Source organism: Lagenorhynchus albirostris, chromosome 8 (genome assembly GCF_949774975.1).
Source record: "Lagenorhynchus albirostris chromosome 8, mLagAlb1.1, whole genome shotgun sequence".
In the NCBI taxonomy this organism is placed as follows: domain Eukaryota; kingdom Metazoa; phylum Chordata; class Mammalia; order Artiodactyla; family Delphinidae; genus Lagenorhynchus; species Lagenorhynchus albirostris.
Window position 1 is genome coordinate 105,436,419 of NC_083102.1, and position 21,229 is coordinate 105,457,647.

At 50.3% G+C, this 21,229-nt stretch overlaps 1 protein-coding gene across 8 annotated transcripts; it reads right to left on the minus strand.

Moving 5' to 3' along the window:
• Positions 1 to 3,206: 3,206 nt before the first annotated feature.
• Positions 3,207 to 20,498, minus strand: C8H7orf57 (chromosome 8 C7orf57 homolog). Of its 8 annotated transcripts, none has more exons than XR_009542108.1 (9): positions 20,244 to 20,371; positions 19,843 to 20,034; positions 12,500 to 12,685; positions 10,645 to 10,753; positions 9,693 to 9,849; positions 8,553 to 8,650; positions 6,906 to 7,111; positions 4,273 to 6,025; positions 3,207 to 4,100 (listed from the first exon to the last, which is right to left on the minus strand). XR_009542108.1 is itself a non-coding variant. In XM_060157529.1 (9 exons), the coding sequence occupies exons 2-9, from the start codon at positions 19,895 to 19,897 to the stop codon at positions 4,054 to 4,056; spliced, it is 873 nt and encodes a 290-aa protein (XP_060013512.1). In that variant the 5' UTR covers positions 19,898 to 20,034; positions 20,244 to 20,498; the 3' UTR covers positions 3,207 to 4,053. The 8 variants fall into 8 exon arrangements, 5 of the variants coding, with proteins under 5 accessions (XP_060013512.1, XP_060013509.1, XP_060013511.1 ...); XR_009542110.1 differs by having other exon boundaries at positions 4,218 to 6,025; XR_009542109.1 differs by having other exon boundaries at positions 4,210 to 6,025.
• Positions 20,499 to 21,229: the final 731 nt, after the last annotated feature.

Here is a 21,229-nt window from a genome sequence, read left to right on the forward strand (position 1 = left end):
CCTCCCTGCGGCTTCCTCCCCGCCTGACAGCAGAGACGTGGGGGACAGAGGTGACTACCCGAGGTCACCGCTCATGCCAGAGCCCGGGTGTCCGCGGGGCCCACCCCGAGCGCGAGCCGGGGGGCCGGGGGAAAGTGGCAGAGAGGATGAAGTTGGGGAGCCCTGGGCCCCGGGGTAGGAGTGGGGCCGGGCAGGCCAGGCGCGGTGCGCTGGGTTTCCCTTTGGGACCATCCTGGTCCTGGGAGCACCCGGCACCCGGGAAGGCCCGGGAGGAAATGACTCATTCATTCAGAACCACCAGCTGAGGCGGCGGAACTGCCTCCGGGTCTCCTGCCAGAGCTGCCTGTCCCGTCACGTACCCGGACAGGGGTGGGGGGAGGAGGTGCGGGGAGCCCTGTTCTCTGGGGCGGTGGATGGCACTGGCCTGCTACCCCTGGGGGATGAAGGCCTCCTTTTCCTTCCTTTCCAACAGGCTGCACACGAGCCAGAAAACCAAATACCAAAGACTTACCTATTTGTTAAGTTACACCTGGTAAATATGACACCTGGAAACAAGTTGTGTCCAGCCTTCTCTAAACCACACGGGTGAACCCAGCCCAGCCCCGGCCAGCTCCAGCGCGGACCCCTCAGCTAGCAAAGCCAAGGACACCCCGCCGTCACCTCCCCAGGCCAGCCCAACCCACCAGAGAACTCCAAAGGTTTCTGCAGAACTGGTCACCCTGCACCAAGTGGTGACACCAACTCAGTCGGGCTCACCCAAACCCCAGAGTGATTCCAAGCTCGGATTCTCCCAAAGCTGAGAGTATTTCAGAGATACTCAGTGAGGCTTCCTGCTGCTTCCCACCGGCCAAGTCCCTCTCCAGCCCAGGGCTGCCCTACTTCCTGGATGCCTCTCAGAGCGACGGTGGAGACCCTGAAGAAACCCATCAGGAGGTCATGAACCAACATCATGGGGCAGAGCCAGCATTTGATCCTTAATGAGACAGGATGGAGGAGAAAAGCACCCCTCCTGGCACACGCGATGGGGTGGAGGGGGGGTGAGGTACCTCCGTGTCACACAGGGTATTCTCAGGCCGCCCACCCAAACATTCAGGAGTGACCCCAGGCACCTGATGGATGCCACCTGCTGACAGGCTGGCACCCACTGGGCCTTCACCTGCAGGAGTGCTGCGGGCGGATGCACAGGAAAGGGCAGCCCCCCCACCCCCCAGTGTCCCCTCTGGGACATCACACACAGAGGCTAATGAGAGCCCAGGGTTATCCACATGGCTCTGCCTGCAGGCCGTTTTCCACGAGCTTTCTGCCCCATTGCTTTCGCTCTAAACCATTAACTGGTGCTGTCTGTAGTGAATTTTCCCTCATGTGAATTACCCTGGTGCCCTTGGCTGCACTGCGTGCTGGCCGGTGACTTGCTGAACTCATCCCTCACATGCGAACGATGCCCATTGCTGCAGGGGTCGACGAGGGTCAGGTGAGATACAAAAGCCTGTTATGATTTTTTTTTTAATGTATTTATTTTTGGCTGCGTTGGGTCTTCATTGCTGCCCGTGGGCTTTCTCTAGTTGCCGCGAGCCAGGGCAGCTCTTCGTTGTGGTGCACGGGCTTCTCATTGCGGTGGCTTCTCTTGTTGTGGAGCATGGGCTCTAGGCGCACAGCCTTCAGTAGTTGCGGCACATGCGTTCAGTAGTTGTGACTCGTGGACTATAGAGTACAGGCTCAGTAGTTGTGGCGCGCAGGCTTAGTTGCTCCGCGGCATGTGGGATCTTCCTGGACCAGGGCTTGAACCCTTGTCCCTTGCATTGTCAAGCAGATTCTTAACCACTGAGCCACTAGGAAGCTCCTCTGCTGCTTTTTAATGTACAATCTGGCCAATTTTTTAAGATGTTTCCTGGGCTCGAGTTAAGCCCTTTGTAGGGTGCGAAGTACCTCATTCTCTTCCGTCATCATATCTGCTCTAATTCCTGACATTTATTTCCACTTTCTTTCCATGGTGCCTTACTTGTTATTGCACTGCTCTGCATTCTCCTCCTTGAAGCTATTCTCTGTCTTTCCTCTCTTCCACTAACTTCTACTTTGCTTTTCATAGAGTGTGACCTCTGGGCCCATTTCAGGCAGATCTCAGGCTCTGTACTAAATCAGTTAACAGAGGTTAGAATCCCAGCTTTCTCCAGGGATGCTGGCTTTCCTATGTGTATCTGGGGCTCCCTTCATGGGCAAGTTGACCACCAAATTGAATATTAGATTTATGAAAGCTGAGAGAATGATTGAGTACAGTGTCAGATATTGTGTCAGGAACCTTATTGAAACTTATTTTGATTAATCATCATGACAGCGCTTGGATAGGAAGTATCTCCTTTTTATTTATGTATTTATGTATGTATTTAGTGGCCGCACTACATGGCTTGTGGGATGGCCCGTTGGGGCTGGAATCCGTGCCCCCTGCATTGGAAGCGCAGAGTCTTAACCACTGGACCACCAGGGAAGTCCTGGAAGTATCTCCTTTTGATAAAGGAGGAAACCAAGGCTCAGAGCTAAGCTCTGTGAGCTGGGCTGTGTTGAGCCTGTCAGAAAAACATCACGACACTGGAAGGGTGTGTGTGAGTGTGCATGCACGCACATACGTGTGAAAGTACTATTTCATTAAACACTTCTTTTGCTGGTTTTAACTGACAATTTATATTTAGTATGATCTAGCTATATTTTTGATCTTTTGGCAAAAGTGCTTTACTTCAGAACAATTAGATGGAATGTGCAAATCTTCTGTTTTCATAACGTTTGTTTTCTATTACCAAGCAGAAAGTTAACTGCACGACTGGCTTTTTCAATAACAGACCCCAGGTGCCCTGCATGGAGCCGAGATCTGATCACAGGTCCCTGCCCCAAACTCTGTCCTCTCCCTAAAACCACGGGTTTCTGCTACTCTAATATCCTCAAAATGGATCGAAGGGTCTTAAGGTACTGATACCTGTTCCTGATGGTTTTTTCTTGGGGGGGGGGGCGCGGGTTGAGAATGAGGTAGGGATTGAAGTAGAGAAAGGAAGGGGGAGGGGAGAAACCAGGGACAGTCGGCACCTTCCTCTAGAGCAGACTCTTTCCCTTCACCGCACGCGCCACTCACGTCCTCTGAGCTGTGTAGTTACCCAACCACATGCATCCATGCGTTCAGTTCAGTATATCGTTTAAAGAATTAATTGAAAACGTTTAGATTTTACGTGAGCAAATGCATGATAAGTTTATTCTGGGAAAGAAGCTAAAACATCTCTGAACTTAGTTGGCTCTCTGAAAATCTTCCAGCAGAATATTATTATTTTATGAGTGAATTAAATGTACAAAATATAAAACTACATTTTTATGCTAATTACATACAAATAGCAATGAAATTTATAAACTGAGAGAATTGTCTGAGTAGTAAAACATATTTGTTAAGACTACTAAATTAAATATTTAAATTAAACATATTTTTACTTAATACAAAATAATAAATTTTCACTATTATGGATTTCAGTTTATGCCAAAAATATTTTCAAACATTTAAAACTAGCAAATGCTACAATGTTTTCATACTAAATGTTTAAAATTTCAAGGCATAATAAATTAATCTGTTTCTTAATATAAACTATTGCACAATATTCTGGAATTAAATACTTTTTGTAACAGAAAAATTATTCCTACAAAGATTACAGGACCAAATAGTGAAAAAGCTTTTGGGTGAGTTATTTCCGGTTAAGAGTCTAAACCGTAGATTTCAACAGAAGTAGTGCCAGTAGAGGCTCACACGCGGGTGGTGACGTCGGCCGAGGGTGGGAAGGCAGTGGCCTGTTCCGAGACCCTGGGACTTCCCAGGCCAGCGAGGCGCAGTGGCGCAAAGCCCATGCGCCTGGCGTCCCAGAGGGATGCAAGAAACAAAACCCAACACTGGCACCATCTACGCAGCAGCGACGTCAAATCTGTTCTAAGATGGATCATTTCGTGAGAATCTATGTTAACAAACTGTAACAGGAGCCTTATAACTATAGCTGTTACATAGGTCCTAGCTGCACATCACAGCGGGGTTTATCTGCGCTCCGCGGGCGCTGAGGCAGTTGGAGGTGCTACTGGACCTGCAGTGCAAAATAAAGATAAGACTTTAAGGGCAAAGAGACAAAAGATGGCGCGTTTTATAAATTAAAAAATTGAACCTATTAATTTTAACTAAAAGAAAACATGTACCTCTGCACCTATTTATAAGGATTGTTACTGAAGTCTACACAAAAGTCTAGTGCACGGTCCTACCCGCAGCCACAAATCGCACGTCGGAAACATCAGCCTCCAACTTGCAGGCGGCTGGTGATCGCTGAGTCAAGCCTGCAAGTGCCGGGAAGGTTCTGCTGACACAGGAGGGCGGAGCTGAACGCGCAGTGGGGCGCGGCCTGGGCAGGGGGGCGGCTCAGCTCCACCGGGCTGTTGCGGCCCCAGGGGATGCTGCCCGGCCCCCACCGTGCACCCCGACACCGCACCCTGCGCACCCGCGTTAACGGTGCCACTCATCTAAAAGGCCAGCTAGCTATCTGGCGTGTCAGGAACACCTCGAGCGGCTGCAAAAATTGCAGTGAAAAATGACAATCCTAAGACAGGTGGAGGGAAAACACACTAAAGAAGCCTTGATGAGGTCCGGACACTTGCAGCGGCCGGCTCGGGTCGGAAAAGGCAAGCTCAGGTGGGCGATTGCTGTTCATCACGTTAAAATCCAGGATGGACAGAGGAGGAGGAACGGGAGACAGAGGGCAGCGAGTGGCCGAGGTCAGCCCCAGCGTGCCGCGGCCGGATCTGAAGTTCTGGGGAGGGCGGGACGGCACCCGGGCAGTGACACCTCGGCGACCCAGAACATGCGCAGAGGCAGGTCTGCTCAGCCAGACGGTGATTCTTCCAGGTTACAGGGGCTTTACCAAGCCTACTTAGTCTTCCACTGATTTTGAGCTGTTAAAAATTTCCTCTGAGATTAAGAGGGTCTTGCTGCTAATTTAAACACGTGGAGTATATAGCACTGCAGTGATTTATTTCCCAGGAGAAAGTGTATCACCTTAATGTCCAACGACAGTTCCTAGACCAGATCAGATATTTTGGTGGTGGTGAGGTAAATTCTATCTACTTAAGACCATGCAGAAAAACAATACTAAAAACCCTCAGAGACCCTGTGCAGGTGGGTCTCTGTGCCTGGGGCATCTGTATTTATTTATTTATATTTTTTAACATCTTTATTGGAGTATAATTGCTTTACAATGTTGTGTTAGTTTCTGCTGTATAACAAAGTGAATCAGCTATACATATACATATATCCCCATATCCCCTCCCTCTTGCGTCTCCCTCTCTCCCACCCTCCCTATCCCACCCCTCTAGGTGGTCACAAAGCACCAAGCTGATCTCCCTGTGCTATGCGGCTGCTTCCCGCTAGCTATCTATTTTACGTTTGGTAGTGTATATAGGGGCACCTGTATTTAAATTAGAGGCCTCTCCTGGCCTTTCACTTCTTTACCATTATTTAAACCCACATTTCTCACGTAGTGTCTAATAAAATGTATGCCTCTGAGGTAAACTGAAATATGCTTTATCTTGTGTGATATGCATAAAAGAATAATTCTGTTGTAATAATGTAAGTGGTCCTTCTTTTGCTGTCCCCAAACTGTGTTTCTAGAAGTCTGACTTTTTTTTTTCTTTTCTTTTCTTTTTTTTTTTGGCCCCTCTGCGCAGCATGCCGATCTTAGTTCCCTGACCAGGGATGGAACTTGTGCCCCCTGCAATGGAAGCGCGGAGTCTTAACTACTGGACCGCCAGGGAAGTCCTAGAACTCTGACTTTTTAAAGACATAGATATCACCAGCTTTTGTAGTTAGAACATGGGTGGTTTGGAGAGGGACCTCACAGGCTTCTGAGATGCATCATCTCCAGATTGAAGAACTATGTCCATCAATTGTTTTTGTGTCTGAGACACTTTTTATACTTGGTTGCAGGTCAGTTTCTCTATAAATACTCACTTGGAGGAGAAGACTCTGTAATAAAGGACAAGTGCATTAGTTGTTCAATTTAATAAAAGAGGCTAATTTTAAAAGAATTACTCTCAATAATTCCTTAAAAATCAGTAAAAGTTTGTATGACTTAAAATGGCATCATGATGACAATGGAGAGAGGGTATCATTAAGACACTGGCCAGGCCAGTGTGGTGCCCACTGGCCTGGAAGACGGGCAGAGCTCATGTTTACAAAACATCACATAAAACACTTGAGATGCTTGAAGAGACACAACACAGCTCCTTCCTCCTTAATCAGAGAAATGGAGCCTCGGAGTGAAAATAAGTTTCCTAAAGGCAAATGGTCAATAAGTTCTAGAGCTACAGAAACTAAATATCATACTCGATAGACCTTAAGATGGACATGGCCCAAAATAAGACTAATTGTCCCTGTGACAGTGACTGTTGAAAATCAAACTAATAAACTTTTTGAACAGCTAATTTCACGGAAATGTCTCAGCTATTCAAAGTTTAATGACAAAGTTTAAGAAATGCTGATAATGGAACAAATTCAAGCTTGAACTGTGAGTTCTTTTCAGGAACTGGGGCTTTATCTGAAGCTGCCTCAGAGAGGACCAAGCATTGCAGGGATCAGAATCTTTTGGACCCAGGAGACTAAAACTGATATCATGTGTGTGGCACAACACATAAAGCATCAGAATTTTTGACAACTAGAAGAAAATGTAAAGCCACAGAAATAATGACTTTTGCTATTCGTCTGAATAAAGAGGAAAGAAGCACAATATATATTATCCTCATGTGTAACTGTAACCTCAATAACTGCAGGTTTTTTATGCGGTTTTTAGATCACTCATTATGATATAGGTAATGAGACAAGGGGTCTCAGGGGCCGTGCACTTCACCTGGGCCTTCCTTGGCGCCTTCCGGAGCCTCCGGGTCTGGGGGCGGCTCGGCGTCCCACGGAGACTGGGACAGAGACGAAGCAGAGGCCTTGGATGTCTGCAGGGTCCTCTTGTCTCGGTCTGCTTGCTGCTGTAACCACTCAGCGTTATATCCATTGCTAATAAGTTTGGAAACGTTTGTGGGTGAACTGATTTTTTGACCAGGCCTCAAAAAGAGAAAAATTAAGTACTTAAGTACAAAGGTGAAGGGTAATCCAGAAGCGTTCTCAGCGAACATACTGATGGTAAATTAGATGCGTTACTGTCCCTGAAGACACAACAGAGATGCTTCTCCCTCTCTCCCTCTATCTCTCTTTCTCAATCTCTCTCCACTTTTAAGCATAAGGAAGTAACCTCCAAGCATCCTTGTACACAGTGAGCGCACACTTAGTTCAGTTTCCAAAACCTTTCTTCAGAACAGCCAAAGAGAAGAAGAATTCCAGCATTTCCCAGGGATGCCTTCTGAAAGAACCGCCCCTTCCCTGGGGAGGGATGAGTGACTCAGACTCTACCACTTTCAAACAAATTGTTACTTTCTTAATTAGTTCTTCCCTGTTCATGTTAAAGATTATCTGCTGCTTCTTTACACACTTCTGTCTTCTCTCTGTCATTTACATCTTTGCAGACCTTATCATAACCTCCATTAGGAGAGGCGGGGAGATCAGATGTAAAACAGGTGACACATATCACCTGTGCCCTCCGACCCTTGGGTTTCTTACTTGTAAATCACTCTGTTGTCAAGAGTCTTCCTAATGGCTCTGGCGGGCTCTCTCTCTCTCTCTCTATATATATATATATATAGACAGATAGATAGATATAGATATATAGATATAGATAGATAGGTAGATATAGAAATATAGATGGATATAGATAGACAGAAAGACATAGAGGTATACAGATATAGATAGATAGATAGTTGATGGATGATAGATAGATATAATTTTTTTGCCCTCCCAGTCTGAGTGTGGTGCTTTCATGGCATTTGTCACACAATGTAACTGATTGATTGCTCCTCCCCCAGCCTCACTAGAGGAGAAGCAATTGTAAGAAGTAGTCAGACAATTAACGGCATTAATTCTAGCACTACAGTGAGATTCTGGGGACGGGAAGAGAAACAGAAGGCCTCGGGGACCCCCGCTCCAGCTGGGCGAGTAATGAAGTGTCAGGGCGCCTGACAGATGTTCCAGCTGAATGCAGAGCCAAGGACTCACCAGGCGCAGACACCAGGGTCCAGGCCTTGGGGACAGAGAACGTCAGGACTGAGTAGCACACACATGTGGCCCCAAGTTTATAGGGTGAGCTTGGGTGACACAGGCTGACAGAGGAGAGAGCTCAGCTCAGCGCTCAGGGCGGGGGAGGATGGGTCCACAGGGGCCCAGGGGGCACCCAGAGGGAAGGGAAAATGGAAGAGGAGGCCAGTAGACAGGGCCAGGCCATGGGAAGTTGTGCCATTGAAGTCACATCACCACAACCTGCTGCTGGGAAGCGAATACTGTTAGGCCGGCATCAGCATCGTGTATTGGAGCCATGGTTGTCACTGTTGTCACCTGGACCAAAGACGAAACCCAAACCGGATCCAGACCACGCTGGCGCAGCCTGTGCACTTACATGGGGGGAAAGGATAGTTTGCTTCCTGCAGGGTCTTTGGGGCCAAGCGGGGTCCCGGCTTTGCTCGGATACTTGGACTTGATGGCTGGTAGCCTCACCTGTACAGAGAGACACACGATACCCTGACTTAGAAGGGTTTGCTCCCTGCACTTTCTCAGCCCCTGCATGGCTCTGTCAATGGTTTGGCGGCAGTACAACATCCAGCCTTTTATAGGGCATGGGCACCGTGACCCTGGTTAGCATCCGAAGCCTCTGTTTATTGCTGGGAAGTGTCACCAGGAGCAGCCCGTTCACTGAACATGCCAACCCCCCAGAGCCAGGCTCAGGGCTGGGACAGGGTGTCTTGAGGACAGACAGCCGGCCCACTGCACGCAGCTGACACTGCACAGTGCTCAACTCTGCGAGCCCCGGAATAAACTTCCAGGGTTTCTCTTCCAAGCAGACACTGCGAAGCGGGCTGGGGTCAGGCGAGGAACCTGCCAGCCAGCGAGGCCGCTCCCCTGTCGTGCGGGGGGAGGGCGGCCAACCTTGCTCATCGTCAGGACCCACTGCCGGTTTTAACATGAACGTCACCAGTTCACCCACAGATCCCCACGTCCCAGGAGCCATGCCAGCCCCATGAACCGAGACACCGCCACCAGAAAGCCACTGACCCGAGATGGCCTTCACAGGGTGCCTTTGAAACAGAAATGCCTTGAAAGTGTGTGCCCTGCAGTCGGTGCTCCTTCAAGGTCAAATACAAATACCCAGGGTTTGCACAGAAGAAAAGCAGCGTCTCCTCTTCCCTTCTTGTCCGTACAGAGTATTCCGGGGAATTTTAACTTAAACCCTTAAACAGAACGGGCTTGTTCAGAAACTGGATAATGTCCTTTCTATCTGGGCAGATGAGAAGTGACGGCCAACTTTCCCAGAGATGAGTGTCAGCTGGTTAAAACACACTCAGTAAAAGGCAATCTTACCTCAAGGATCGCATTCATAAGGAGAAGAAGGAAGCTAATTTCCCGTGGCCTCTGGCCTTTTAGCAGATCGAACTTAAGATGCAGATCCCGGGGCCACGGGACACACCCTGCCGACAAGCACATCGCGGGGCGTGCTCCGGGCGGCAAGCAAAACCATGCCATCTAGTGGGGCTCCAGTCACCTTTTTTTTCTCCTTTACCAGTTCCTCTGCCTCTCTTTGCCAAACCGTCTTCATGTCAAAGTCGAAGGGCCCCCTTCTGGACTCGTAGTTGCCACTGGCGTGATCGCGGTTAGACTCTTCATAAACCATGTAATCCGGTATGGACGCAGCGGGGACCCTGCAGAAACGGACAGAAGGGCCCCGGCCCGCGGCTTAGGGCCACCTCCTGACCTCCCCTCTCTGCCTCCCTCCTTCCCCCTCCCCCCGCCCCAGCACCTAGCTCTGACCTTCTCCAGTCCCCGCCCACCCACACCCCCCCTCACTTTCTGGGCTCCTGGTTCTGCTAGGATAAAGTCCAGGCCCTTAGAAGAGGGGGAGGGGAAGGGGGAGGGGGAGAGGGAGGGGAGGGGGAGAGGGGGAGAGGGAGGGGAGGGGGAGAGGGGGAGAGGGAGGGGAGGGGGAGAGGGAGGGGAGGGGAGGGGGAGAGGGAGGGGAGGGGAGGGGGAGAGGGAGGGGAGGGGGAGAGGGAGGGGAGGGGAGGGGGAGAGGGAGGGGAGGGGAAGAGGGAGGGGAGGGGGAGAGGGAGGGGAGGGGAGGGGGAGAGGGAGGGGAGGGGAGGGGGAGAGGGAGGGGAGGGGAGGGGGAGAGGGAGGGGAGGGGAGGGGGAGAGGGAGGGGAGGGGAGGGGGAGAGGGAGGGGAGGGGAGGGGGAGAGGGAGGGGAGGGGAGGGGGAGAGGGAGGGGAGGGGAGGGGAGGGGAGGGGAGAGGAGAGGGAAGGGCCCTCCGGGATGCAGCGGCGGGGAGAAGCTGGGCAACCAGCCGACCCCCAGCAAGGACGGGACGGAAGAGGGCGCCCAGCCTCCCGGAGACAGTGGGCTGCAGGGAGGCGGCGGGCGGAGAGGCCGGGCGCGGAGGTCAGAGGCTGGGGACGCAGGCCTGGGCGGGGCCGCAACGCGGGGGTCAGGATACTCACTGCCTCCGGTCGGCCGTCGGCGGCTGGCTGTGGTGGACGTACCAGTCTGGCAAGGAGTAGGCCACGGGGGAGCCCTTACTGGTCCCGGGGGCAAAGTGCTTCAACAGATCTCGAGGCCAAAAAGACACGGCTGTGAGCGGCCTGCGCATTACCAGCAGGCAGGTCGCAGCGACGAGGGGACCGGCTCTCCTCCTGGACTCCACTGGGCCGGGGACAGCACGCCGGGGTGTCCGCGGTGTCCTCACCCGCCAGTGCTCGTGCTGCCTGGTGCCCAGAGGACATCCCTCCTGTACCCCTGCCCCGCCGCAGGCCACCTCCTCCCTGTCTCTGGGGGGGAGGGGGAGGGGTCCTTGCCCCAGGGCGGTATCTGCGTGGACAGAACTCCTCGGGCCCCCCGGGGGGCTGCGCCCTGGCTCCTCTCTCTGGCCAGGACAGTCTGCTCTCCACCCCCCACGCGGCAGTTCTGGGGTGAGCCGCCCCCTCCAGGTTTCCGGTGGGAAGCGGGGCACCGGCCCCTCTAAATCCTGGGGGCAGGGGAAGTGTTAACCGGTGCCCCGCTTGGAGCCAGGCTGAGAGGGTCAGAGACGCGCTCAGGCTCTAGCTCCCGCCGACCCCCGGACTTGCTGCCAGGTCTTCGTCCCCCTCCCCCGGCTTGAGGGCTTTTCCCAGGCAGGGGTCAGTCAGGCGGGGAAGCGGGAGCGACTAGTCTTGCCTGCTAAGCGGGCGCGACGGCCAGCATCGACTGTTCGACTGTTCTTACTATTAGAAAGACATGTATAACTTTTTTCTTTTTTGAACTTTCCATTTTTAAATATTTCAGACTTAGACAAAAGGTCCAAAAAATGGTATGAATTCCCCTAAACCCTTCACCCAGATGCCTCAAATGCTGCGTTTCGTTTCCCATTTGCTTTATTGCTCTTTCTCTCTCTCTCTCTCCCCCCCCCACCCATTAGTATTGTCACTGTCATTGCTGTTTGGGGGACCGTTTGGGAGGCTTCCAGAGACAGTTATGACATAATCACAGTGTAGTGATCAAAATCAGGAAATTAGTGTGATGTAATCCTTTTATCCAGTTTACAGATCTTGTTCAGATTCTGCCAGCAGTCCCACTAATGTCCTAACTGGTGGCTGGGGAGTGGGGAGGTGGTGGACCTTCTGTGCTTTACACGCAGTGAATCACATGGTCTGTTCCGGGCTTTTGACCATTAAAGCCAGGTGCTGCCCTCTGCCATGTCGCCCACTCTCCCCGTGACAATCTCCACAGCAGGAACAGGGGTCAGAAAGAGAGAAAGGTCAGCGTTTCTCAGGCTCGTTCACCACAAAGGCCAGCCAGAAGGTGTGCTAGATAGATGTGACTCCTAACTTGACCAGCAACTTTAATTAGCACAGCTGAACAGGCCTTTCTCAGTTACATCATGGGTAAAATGTGGTGTTCATAAACATCACCATGGACACTCATCCCTGGCCTCCCATTACCAAGAAGATATTAATACACAGGATGAGGGATGATGAGACAGAGCAACAGGAACAAAGATGTTTCACAGGCGACTGGGGAAGGGGTGGCCCTGAGCTGGGCGACTGCAGTGCAGAGACAGAGACTGCAGCTAGACAGGGAGTCACCACAGGGGTGTCACTCAGAAGGAAAATCCCAGTTCAGTGAACTCACAGCCTAGTAGGTCTTTCCCATAAACGGCAGCACGCCCCTGAAGAGTCTGCACCCTGAACTGTATCCATTGACCTGGACTTCCTACGGCCTTGGGCAAAGCTCATACACTTCACATATTTTTACAGGGAGGACACAATGACCAGACGACCGTGTCACTCCCGCCACAAAGCACAAGCCTGCAGTGCTTACCGGGCTGGCCACGTTGCTTCGCCAGCTTCACGTACTCTGAGTCCGTTTCCTTCACCAAGCACCTTCGTGCCCCGGGCGTGTGCCCACTGGGGGCTGCCCTCAGGTCACTGAGGCCTGGGATCTGGGACGCTGGCGGGGCATCCACGGCTTTCTCAGACTGCTTCACAGGAAGGTGGTAATACCAATCTAGGGAAGAGGAGGCCAAGGGTCAGGTCATTACTTACGGAATCCAGGCTGGTTTGGTCCACTGCTCAGAAGATAACTACACCAGGGAGGGCGTCACACCCTCCCAGGACACCAGAAGAGGACATCAACATGGGGCACCAGCACAGGTGAAACTGCCCTCTTGTAAATGCCTGTCACCCGAGGCATAACCCTGCCAGTCGTGTAGTTAACAGTCCCTAAAGGCCACGAGCAGCAGCCACGGCGCCCAGCAGATGACAAGCACCTTCTAGAAGGCCTGCTGGCCCCTCTGCTGCTGGCTGCCCCTCTGTCCCAAAGCAGTGAGAGCAGAGCCCTTCCCTGGGGTTTTTAGCCTCCCAGTGAGGTATCCAAATCCCCTACATGTGCAGCTCTCTCTCTCTTCTCCTTCAATCCTCCATAAATTGGGACTAGACTGCATTTCCGGGAGTACACATTCCTGAAAGATCCCAAAGCACTTAAAACGTGGGCAAGCCTCTGGACTATGTGACCAAATGTTAGCCAAGATTTGATCAACTTAGAACTTTAAAAACACTGAGATATCTTGATAAAAACTCTTACCAAAGTGGGCACAGAGGGACCATATCTCAACATAATAAAAGCTATTTATGACAAACCCACAGCCAGCATGATACTCAATGGTAAAAAGCTGAAAGCCTTCCCACTAAACTCTGGAACAAGACAAGGATGCCCACTCTCACCACTTCTATTCAACATAGTATTAGAAGTCCTAGCCACAGCAATCAGACAAGAAAAAGAAATAAAAAGTTTTCAAATTGGTAGGGAAGAGGTAAAATTGTCATTATATGCAGATGAAATGATACTATATATAGAAAACCCTAAAGACTCCACACAAAAACTACTAGAACTGATAAATGAATTCAACCAGGTAGCAGGATACAAGATTACAGAAATCTGTTGCATTTCTTTACAGTAACAATGAAATATCAGAAAGGGAAAGTAAAAAAGAAAAAAAATCCCTTTTAAAATCACATCAAAAAGACAAAAAAAAAAAAAAAAAAACTTAGGAATAAACCTGACCAAGGAGGCAAAAGACTTATATGCTGAGAACTATAAAACATTGATAAAGAAAACTGAAGATGATTCAAAGAAATGGAAAGATATCCCATGCTCTTGGGTTGGAAAAATTAATACAGTAAGTTCCCTACATATGAACCTTTAAGTTGCACACTTTCAAAGATGTGAACATGCATCTGGTTCCAGCAAGGAACCAGAACCTGTGCCATCAACATCAGGCATGAGTGAAATTGCAGCTTGCCCTCCAACTCCTGTTGCTCATGATCCTTCAGCTCTACCATCTCCCACCTCCTCTCCATCCTCCAGTCAGTAATTCTTCTTGCCTGTTAACTGGATGCCAGCCCCTGGATGCCAGCTGTTGTACTGTACTTTTCAAGGTACTGTACTGTATGATTAAAAATATTTTCTTTACTTTTTGTTTGTTTTTTATGTATTATTTGTGTTAAAAGTATTATAAACCTATTACAATACAGTACTATATAGCTGATTGTGTTATTTGGGTACATAGGCGAACTTTGTTGGACTTATGAACAAATTGGACTCTCAGAACGGAACTTGTTTGTATGTAGGGGACTTACTGTATTGTTAAAATGGCCATACTACCCAAAGCAATCTACAGCTTTAACATGATGCCTATCAAATTACCCATGACATTTTTCACAGAACTAGAACAAATAATCCTAAAATTTATATAGGACCACAAAAGACCCGGAACTGCCAAAGCAATCCTGAGGAAAAAGAAAAAGCTGGAGACATAACTGTTCCAGACTTCAGATGAAATTACAAAGCTACAGTAATCAAAACAGTGTGGTATTGGCACAAAACCAGACCTACAGATCAGTGGAACAGAATAAAGAGCCCAGAAATAAACCCACACACCTAGGGTCAATTAATCTGTGACAAAGGAGGCAAGAATATACAATGAGGAAAAGAGAGTCTCTTTAGCAAGTGGTGTTGGGAAAGTTGGACAGCCACATGTAAATAAATGAAGTTAGAACACTCTCTCTCTCACACACAAAAATAAACTCAAAATGGCTTAAAGACTTAAATATAAGACATGATGCCATAAAACTCCTAGAAGAGAACATAGGCAAAACATTCTCTGACATAAATCGTAGCAACATTTTCTTACGTCAGTCTCCCAAGGCAATAGAAATAAAAGCAAAAATAAACAAGCGGGACCTAATCAAACTTATAAGCTTTTGAATAGAAAAGGAAATCTAAGCAAAACGAAAAGACAACCTATGGACTGGGAGAAAATATTTGCAAACTATGTGATGGACAAGGGCTTAATGTCCAAAATATACAAACAGCTCATACAACTCAATAATAAAAATCTAAACAATCCAATCAAAACATGGGCAGAAAACCTAAATAAACATTTAGAAGACACACAGGTGGCCAATAGGCAAATGAAAAGATGCTCAACATCACTAATTATTAGAGAAATGCAAATCAAAACTACAATGAGTTATCACCTCACAACAGTCAGAATAGCCATCATCAAAAAGTATACAAATAATAAATGCCGGGGACTGCCCTCGTGGTGCAGTGGTTAAGAATCCACCTGTCAGTGCAGAGGACACGGGTTCGAGCCCTGGTCCAGGAAGATCCCACAACTAAGCCAATGTGCCACAACTATTGAGCCTGTGTTCTAGAGCCCACAAGCCACAACTACTGAGCCCTCGTGCCACAACTACTGAAGCCGCGCTCTGCAACAAGAGAAGCCACTGCAATGAGAAGCCCGCACACCACAACGAAGAGTAGCCTCTGCTCACCACAACTAGAGAAAGCCCACGCACAGCAACAAAGACCCAATGCAGCCAAAAATTAATTAATTAATTAATTTAAAAAATAATAAATGCTGGAGAGGGTGTGGAGAAAAGGGAACCCATCTACACTGTTGGTGGGAATGTATATTGGTGTAGCCACTATGGAGAACACTATGGAGTTTCCTTAAAAGAATTAAAATAGAGCTACCATATGATCCTGCAATCCCACTCTTGGGCATGTATCCGGAAAAGATGAAAACTCTAATTCAAAAAGATACAGGCACCCCTATGTTCATAAGCAGCACTATTTACAATAGCCAGGACATGGAAGCAACCTAAATGTCCATCAACAGATGAATGGATAAAGAAGATGTGGCACATATATACAATGGAATATTACTCAGCCATAAAAAAGAATGAAATAATGCCATCTGCAGCAACATGGATGGACCTAGAGATTATCATACGAAGTGAAGTAAGTCAGAGTCAGACAGAGAAAGACAAATACCACATATATCACTTATATGTGGAATCAAAAAAAAGATACAAATGAGCTTATTTACAAAACAGAAATAGACTCACAAACATAGAAAACAAACTTATGGTTACCAAAGAGGAAAGGTGGGTGGGAGGGATAAATTAGGCAGTTGAGATTCACATATATACATTACTATATATAAAATAGATAATCTATCATGACCTACTGTATAGCACAGGGAACTCTACTAAATATTTACCTATAATGGAAAAGAATATGAAAAAGAATAGATATATATTTATAAGTGAATCACTCTGCTGTACACCAGAAACTAACACAATATTGTGGATCAACTATACTCCAATTGGAAAAACAAACAAACAAACACTGAACCAGAAGTAAGAGCCTAACTGAACAGGTTTGCTAATTTGACAGGAGCAGAAAGATGCAGGACTGCGTGCCGCCATCAGGGAGGCTTCACTGGCAAACAATGTTATCTGAACCCCACCGCTTTCCTTTTGCTTGAGGCCAAAGCGGGACGAGTCGTCAGACAGGAAAGGAGAGCAGCACTCAAGAGGGTGGCTGAACGGGGCGGGGCAGGGGGGGCGGGGCTTTGTCCCGGGCATCCTCATGCTGTGGGAAGCGTCTGGGGCCGCAGATTGGCAGGGGTGGGCTGCGCGTGGCTTCCATGGAAACATCAAGTCTGGTCCCACAAGGGTGAAGCGCGGTGAGTGTAGATAAAGCTGTGGGATTTCTAGGGGAGAGGGTCCCGTGAAGAGGAGGGTGGGAGGACAAACGGGGGTGGTGAATGAAGGCAAGCTTGCTCCCTGCCCTCCGTCCCCATCGATCTGAATCCCCCGCCCCACCCAGCGTGGCCACGGGTGGGGGTGGGCGGTGTGTGTGTGAGCTGAACTGGCCTTGTCAGAGCCCTGAGGCCCCCTCAGTGGGCACCTAAGTCACAGCCCTGCAGGCTGCTTTGTGACCACCTGTGAGGGTCCCTGCCAGGAGCGAGAGGTGTGGGCAGAAGCCCAGGGACCTGTAGTGATCAGGCCCACTTATGGCTCCACAGAGAGAAGACCCTGGGACACTCGGGCTCTTGGTGTGCTGGTGACTCTTTGTGTCAGAAACTGATTAACCGCATGTCCAAATATAAGAACAAATATCCCAGCTGATTGAAAACTTTGGACACAAAATCCAGGAGTGTGAGATAAGAAAGATGCCACTATCATAGCACAAGTAACTCTTGCATTTACGAGCTTACTGGAACCAGCTGTCAAAAATGCATGGCGTTCAGGGAATTCCCTGGCAGTCCAGTGGTTAGGACTCTGAACTCTCATTGAGGAGGGCCCAGGTTCAATCCCTGGTCGGGGAACTAAAATCCCACAAGCTGTGCGTCGTGGCCAAAAAAAAAAAAAAAAAAAAAAAGCATGGCATTCAGGGTCTAACATAGGACTGGCTCCTGGCAGGTGTGAAGGTAATTTTATGTGTCGCCTTAGCTAGGCCACAGTTCCCAGATGTTTAGTCCGGCACGTTACTGTGAAGGTGCTTTTTAGAGGAGATTAACAGTCAAATCAATAGACTCTGACTAAAGCAGGTAAGTCTCCCTAACGTCGGTGGGCCTGATGCCATCAGTTCAATGATTTAGGAGAAAAGACTGAGGTCTCCTGAAGAGGAAGGAATTCAGCCCCCAGACAGCCTTTGGACTCAGGACTGCAGCATCAGCCCTTCCCTGGGTCTCCGGCCTGCAGATTTTGGACCTGCCTGCTACACAACTGTGTGAGCCAATTCCTTAAAATAAATGAATCTCCCCGTCAATCTCCCTCCCTCCCTCTCTCTCTCTCTCTCTCTCTCTCTCTCTCCACACACACACACACACATCGCTGGGCTACAGAGAACCCTGACTGGTACAGTAGGAGCACAGGAAGGCGGCGCTGAATAGATCCCTTTACACAAGCACACATGGATCCCAGGAACAAGAAGTCACCGTTCTCTGAAGCTAAAAGTTAGCCACCCAGTCTGTACTTGGAACTAAAGCTACTTCATTGCATGACAATGAATGTTCATGGGAAATCTTTTATATATCTAAAGAACAGTAATTAGATGAACAGTATAGTGGAAACACTATAGTTTTGAAAATGAGAAACCACCCCCTGGGAAAGCTTTAAAGAAGTGTGCCCAAGCTCACAGAGAAGAAATTTAAGAGCTAGGAGGATGGGTAGGACCATCTTATCTGATCGTATTCAGCGCAAATATTTTCCTTTAGAGGGAAGGCATTCGGTTCCAGCTTTATTTTTCCTCTCTGTGTTTTGATTAGTAATTAATCCACAGAGAACAGAGTGGCTTCTACTTCTCAGTACTGGAAGTTTTGGGCGGGCACTGAGCTCTAACCCAGCTGGCTGTTTATCACTGCGTGCCCTGCTCAGAGAGCCAGCACACGAGTCACTGTGAACCAACTGTCACCACACACACACACACACACACACACACACACACACACACACACACACACACACACACACACACACACACACACAGGGTTAAAGGAACGAGAACTGTCTTGTCCTCAAACATTATCAGTACTTGTATGGCGCCAGATCACTTAACTACCACGTAGATTCCTTTACGGGCTCCCTTGCCCCCTCGCGTGCTTGCTTCATCCATAAGGAGCCAGGCTCAGAGAGACCGCAAAGGGACTCAGCCCCGCAGCTCTCTGGTGTCTGAGGGCACATCCCACGGGGCTCTGGAGCCCGGCCTTTGGGCCGCCGCGGCCTTGGAGAACAGGGCAGCCTCCTGAAACTCTGAGCCTCGGCTTCCTCACCTATAAACCAGGGCTAAGGGCCCCTCGGCAGGTTGTTCTGAAGTTCAGTGTTAGTGTGACAGTGTTTAACAGAGCACCTGGCGAGTGTCGCCGTCTTCTGCGCTGCTCACACGGGGAGGCCACACACTAAGGCACTGAGACGTCAGACCCAGGCTGAGAGCCCACCGTGGAGACGGACACCCAGGCCTCGTGTCCCCTGCCCCATTCCCAGCACAGCCACGGACCCACCCATAGTGGCCAGGCAAGTGGCCAGAGCAAGTGGCCACCCATAGTGGCCAGTGGCCAGTGGCCAGAGCTCCAGGCCAGAAGCATGTTGAGACTGTGAAGAAGACCACACTTGGTCCCTCTGCCCGCAGCCCCCCTGCCAGCCCTCACCCTGCCTTTCCCAGCCGAGCTCTGGGGCTCTCTTCTCCTCCCTCCTTCTCCAGCCCTTCTCCAGATGGGGCAGCATAAAAATCAAGGCAAAATCAGACTCCAGCACCCAGGTCTTCCTCCTTCCCTTCTTCCAGTTTCACAGTGACAAGCCCAGTGCCATCGGAGCCTCCACCAGAGGCTTGTTTCCTGTGTCCCACTGCTTAAAGCAGGAGACATAGTTACCCTGGTTGGGGTCTAAATTAGGAGCAAGAGATAGGTGATCAATGAAATACATGGGGATGCAGCTGAAAATGAAAGTGCCCAAGCCAACATACAGGGAGACCCCTGTGAGACTTACACAGGGTTGCTGTTACAGAGAAATTTTCAGAGACGCTATAGCTCCAAAAACTGAGGCGCTCCAACAGCAGTGGGTAGCCTGGCTTTCTTTTGTTGAATATAGGGAAAAAAACAAACAAGCAAACTAACAAACCTAGTTTCCCCCCCCCATGCTACCCTTTAAGCCTTGCTTCCACACTGGGGCATAGGGGCAGTGCGCAGCTTTCTCTGAGGGTACCCCGTGTTGTCCTGTCCCCTCCCGGCAGCCCCCGCTGGTGTGAGCCAGTCCAGCCGAGCCAGTCCAGCCGCAGAGCAAACGCGGGTTTCCTCTCCTCGGGTCACTCACCGCAGGGAGCATAGCGGCTTGCGGCGCCGTGCAGCTCCTTGCTCGTGTTCCTCATGCCGGGAGACACGCTGGACCGGCTGTTCTCTGTTCTCGGGTGAACCAGGAACCGACGCGGGGGTTGAGCTGCAGAGGCCAGGTCCCCGTTCCTGCTCTGTCTGTCCTCCTCCACCTGACAGGTATGCAGGCGTCTCACTATTCGGGACATGCGGTCAAGTCCAGGCAGGGTGTACATCAGGGGCACATCCACACGGGTATACAGCAGGGACACGTCCAGGCAGGGTATACAGCAGGGGCACACACACGCCGAGTAGACAGCAGGTCCCGAGGTACCCCGCCCCCGGCCCGGATGACGGGTGGCCCCCTCCCTGCCCGGACCCCACTGGCCGTCTGACCCCGCTCACCTGCCGGCCTAGGGTCTGGGTGATTGCCACCTGCAGCGTCCGAGGCCACTCTGTTCCAGCGGGCGGCTGGGACCAACCCCAAACTCCCAGCGCGGCGCGGAACCACAGCAACCCGCGTCGCCGGGGCAACGGCCTGGGCCAACCGGCGGTCACAGCGGGAGCAGCGGCAGCCAATCGGGGCAGTGTGAGGGGCCGCAGCCGGCCAGTCAGCTCCAGGGGCAGAACTCGGGCTCCTACTACCAACTGCCCGGCGCCGGTGCGTCACCTCGGTGCTGGCCTGGGCGTGGCCGCGCTGCTGGCCGGGCGAGGCCTCAGGGCGTGGCGGGGACGTGACTGCGCTGCTGACAGAGGCGTTGCCTCGGTGCTGGCCTGGGCTAGGCCGCGCTGCTGGCGGGGCGAGGCATGGGGCGTACTGGGGACGAGGCCGGCCTCAGAGTTCTGGTGCGCCCTCCCCTCCCTGCCGTCCAAGAAATTCGACAGAGATTTTCTTGTCAACCTCCCATTCATTTAATGCATTAAAAAAAAAGAGGACAGGGCTTCCCTGGTGGCGCAGTGGTTAAGAAGCCATCTGCCAATGCAGGGGACACGGGTTCGAGCCCCGGTCCGGGAAGATCCCACATGCCGCGGAGCAACTAAGCCCATGCGTCACAACTACTAAGCCTGCGCGCTAGAGCCCGCGAGCCACAACTACTGACGACCGCATGCCTAGAGCCCCTGGTCCACAACAAGAGAAGCCACTGCAATGAGAAGCCCGTGCACCCCAAAGAAGAGTAGCCCTGCTCTCTGCAACTAGAGAAAGCCCACGGGGCAACTAGAGAAAGCCCATGCACAGCAACGAAAACCCAACGCAGCCAAAAATAAATATTAATTATTTTTTTAAAAGGACAAATAAGTACCTGGGAAAACTCAGCACACAGCCATTTCTGCCAACTGTGTATCAGTAGTAAAATTACCATGTAAACGTCTTCCACACACTTTATTTCTTC

Bases quoted from the DNA above. Each gene is read 5' to 3' on its own strand.
- C8H7orf57 (XM_060157529.1), bottom strand. From the start codon at position 19,897: ATGAGGAACACGAGCAAGGAGCTGCACGGCGCCGCAAGCCGCTATGCT. The intron at 12,686-19,842 runs GTGAGTGACCCG...CCTCTTCCCTAG, and splicing joins AAGCCGCTATGCTCCCTGCG to ATTGGTATTACCACCTTCCT. The intron at 7,112-8,552 runs GTAAGTGCACAG...TCTCTTTTTGAG, and splicing joins AAACTATCCTTTCCCCCCAT to GCCTGGTCAAAAAATCAGTT.